This window comes from Rhea americana, unplaced genomic scaffold (assembly GCF_003343005.1).
Source record: "Rhea americana isolate MKP2758 unplaced genomic scaffold, rheAme1 scaffold_429, whole genome shotgun sequence".
NCBI lineage: Eukaryota > Metazoa > Chordata > Aves > Rheiformes > Rheidae > Rhea > Rhea americana.
In genome coordinates this window covers 144,806-146,526 of record NW_028186567.1, presented here as the reverse complement: position 1 = coordinate 146,526, position 1,721 = coordinate 144,806, and the positions used below count along the sequence as shown (strand labels likewise).

Sequence of the window (1,721 nt, the reverse complement as noted above, 5' to 3'; positions counted from 1 at the left end):
GGCACCGGGGGGTTTGCAAAGTGTCTGGGGGCACCGGGGGGGTGAGGTGGGGGTTTGCAAAGACTCCATGGGGAAACCAGAGTTTGCAAATGCACCAGGGAGCTGCAAAAGATCGGGGGGGGGAGAGGAATGCCACTGAGGGAGGTAGTGACCACCCCCCCCCGGGGTCCCTGGAGGCTGTTCCAGACCCAGGGGCGCGAGGAATGGGGGCAGTTCCAGCATGGAGGGAAGGATGCTTGCACGGGGGGGATTTAGGCTGTTCCGGATCTCAATCCCCTGGGATTGGCCTGGGTTTGGTGGTGGTGGGGGGATAKCCAGAGCCTGCCCCCATGCCAGCCTGTGCCCCCAGACCTGTTTGCCACAGTGGAGCCCATCCTGCCCAGCCTGCAGGAGGAGGAGGGCATCACAGTGTGGGTGCTGGGCGCGGGGCCCTACCCRCCTGGCGTCGTCGCCCTCCAGCCGCTCCTGGATGAGGCCTCCGAGGAGCTGGCGCCTGAGGATGTCTGGGAGCCCGAGGACATGGACGACACCTGCCTCTACATCTTCACCTCGGGCACCACTGGTGGGTGCCCAGCCGGGCGCCYCCATGAGCCAGGATGGGCAGGGTCCGGGGCTCGACGCCGTCTCCCCTCTCTCCCCCCCTCCACCTGCCAGGGCTGCCCAAAGCCGCCCGCATCAGCCACCGCAAGTGCATCATGTGCCTGAGCTTCTACGAGCTGGTGGGCGCCTGCAGCGAGGACGTGGTCTACATAGCRCTGCCCCTCTACCACATGGCCGGCTCGCTGCTGGGCGTCGTGGGCTGCATCGGCATTGGTGAGGGCGGCCGGGGCCGCACGGGGCCGTGGGGGCAGCGGGACGGCAGCCTGACTGGTGCCTCCCCAGGGGCCACCTGCGTGCTRAAGCAGAAGTTCTCAGCAAGCCAGTTCTGGGACGACTGCCGCGCCGAGGGCGTCACCGTCTTCCAGTACATCGGGGAGCTCTGCCGCTACCTGGTCAACCAGCCGCAGGTGAGTGGGAGTGGGGCTGGGGCTGGGGGGGTGGTGGTGTCCAGCAGCACTGACGCGGCCCCGCAGCGCCCCGGGGAGCGGGAGCACGGGCTGCGGCTGGCGGTGGGCAGCGGGCTGCGGCCGGACGTGTGGCGAGCCTTCGTGCGCCGCTTCGGGGCCATCCGCATCGTGGAGACCTACGGCATGACCGAGGGCAACGTCACCCTCTTCAACTACACGGGGACGCCGGGCGCTGTGGGGCGCAGCAGCTTCATCTACAAGGTGCGTGGGGTTTTTTTTGGGGGGGGGAGGGGCGTGGGAGCAGCCTGACCCGAATTGACCTCGACCCCCTTCCCCACCCCCCCAAAGCTCTTCTCGCCCTTTGAGCTCGTGCGCTACGACGTGGCTGAGGGTGCCCCAGTGCGGGATGCGGCCGGGCGCTGCATCCGCGTGCGTCCTGGTGAGTAGCCTGGTGGCACCCGGCGGGCTCGGACACGTCCCCAGTGGCCACCCAGTCACCTGTGCCCGTCCCCACAGGTGAGACAGGGCTGCTCATCGCCCCGGTGACGCCGCGAACCCCCTTCCTGGGCTACGCCGGCAGCCGGGAGCTCTCGGAGCAGAAGCTGCTCCGGGGGGTCTTCACCGAGGGCGACACCTACTTCAGCACCGGTGACCTCATGGAGCAGGATGCGGCCCAGTTCGTCCGCTTCCGTGACCGCACTGGGGACACCTACA

General features: G+C 68.5%; 1 protein-coding gene across 1 annotated transcript in view; it reads left to right on the top strand.

Annotated features, from left to right (window-relative positions):
• Positions 1-1,720, top strand: part of SLC27A3 (solute carrier family 27 member 3) — a gene marked incomplete at its 3' end in the record, with an annotated part of 3,472 nt that extends 1,752 nt beyond the window's left edge. Inside the window, exons 2-7 of the mRNA XM_085315364.1 lie at positions 256-562; positions 655-813; positions 883-1,007; positions 1,074-1,268; positions 1,356-1,446; positions 1,524-1,720. Of these exons, the coding sequence (XP_085171490.1) occupies positions 256-562; positions 655-813; positions 883-1,007; positions 1,074-1,268; positions 1,356-1,446; positions 1,524-1,720 (1,074 nt within the window). The remainder of the gene's footprint in view (positions 1-255; positions 563-654; positions 814-882; positions 1,008-1,073; positions 1,269-1,355; positions 1,447-1,523) is intronic.
• Position 1,721: the final 1 nt, after the last annotated feature.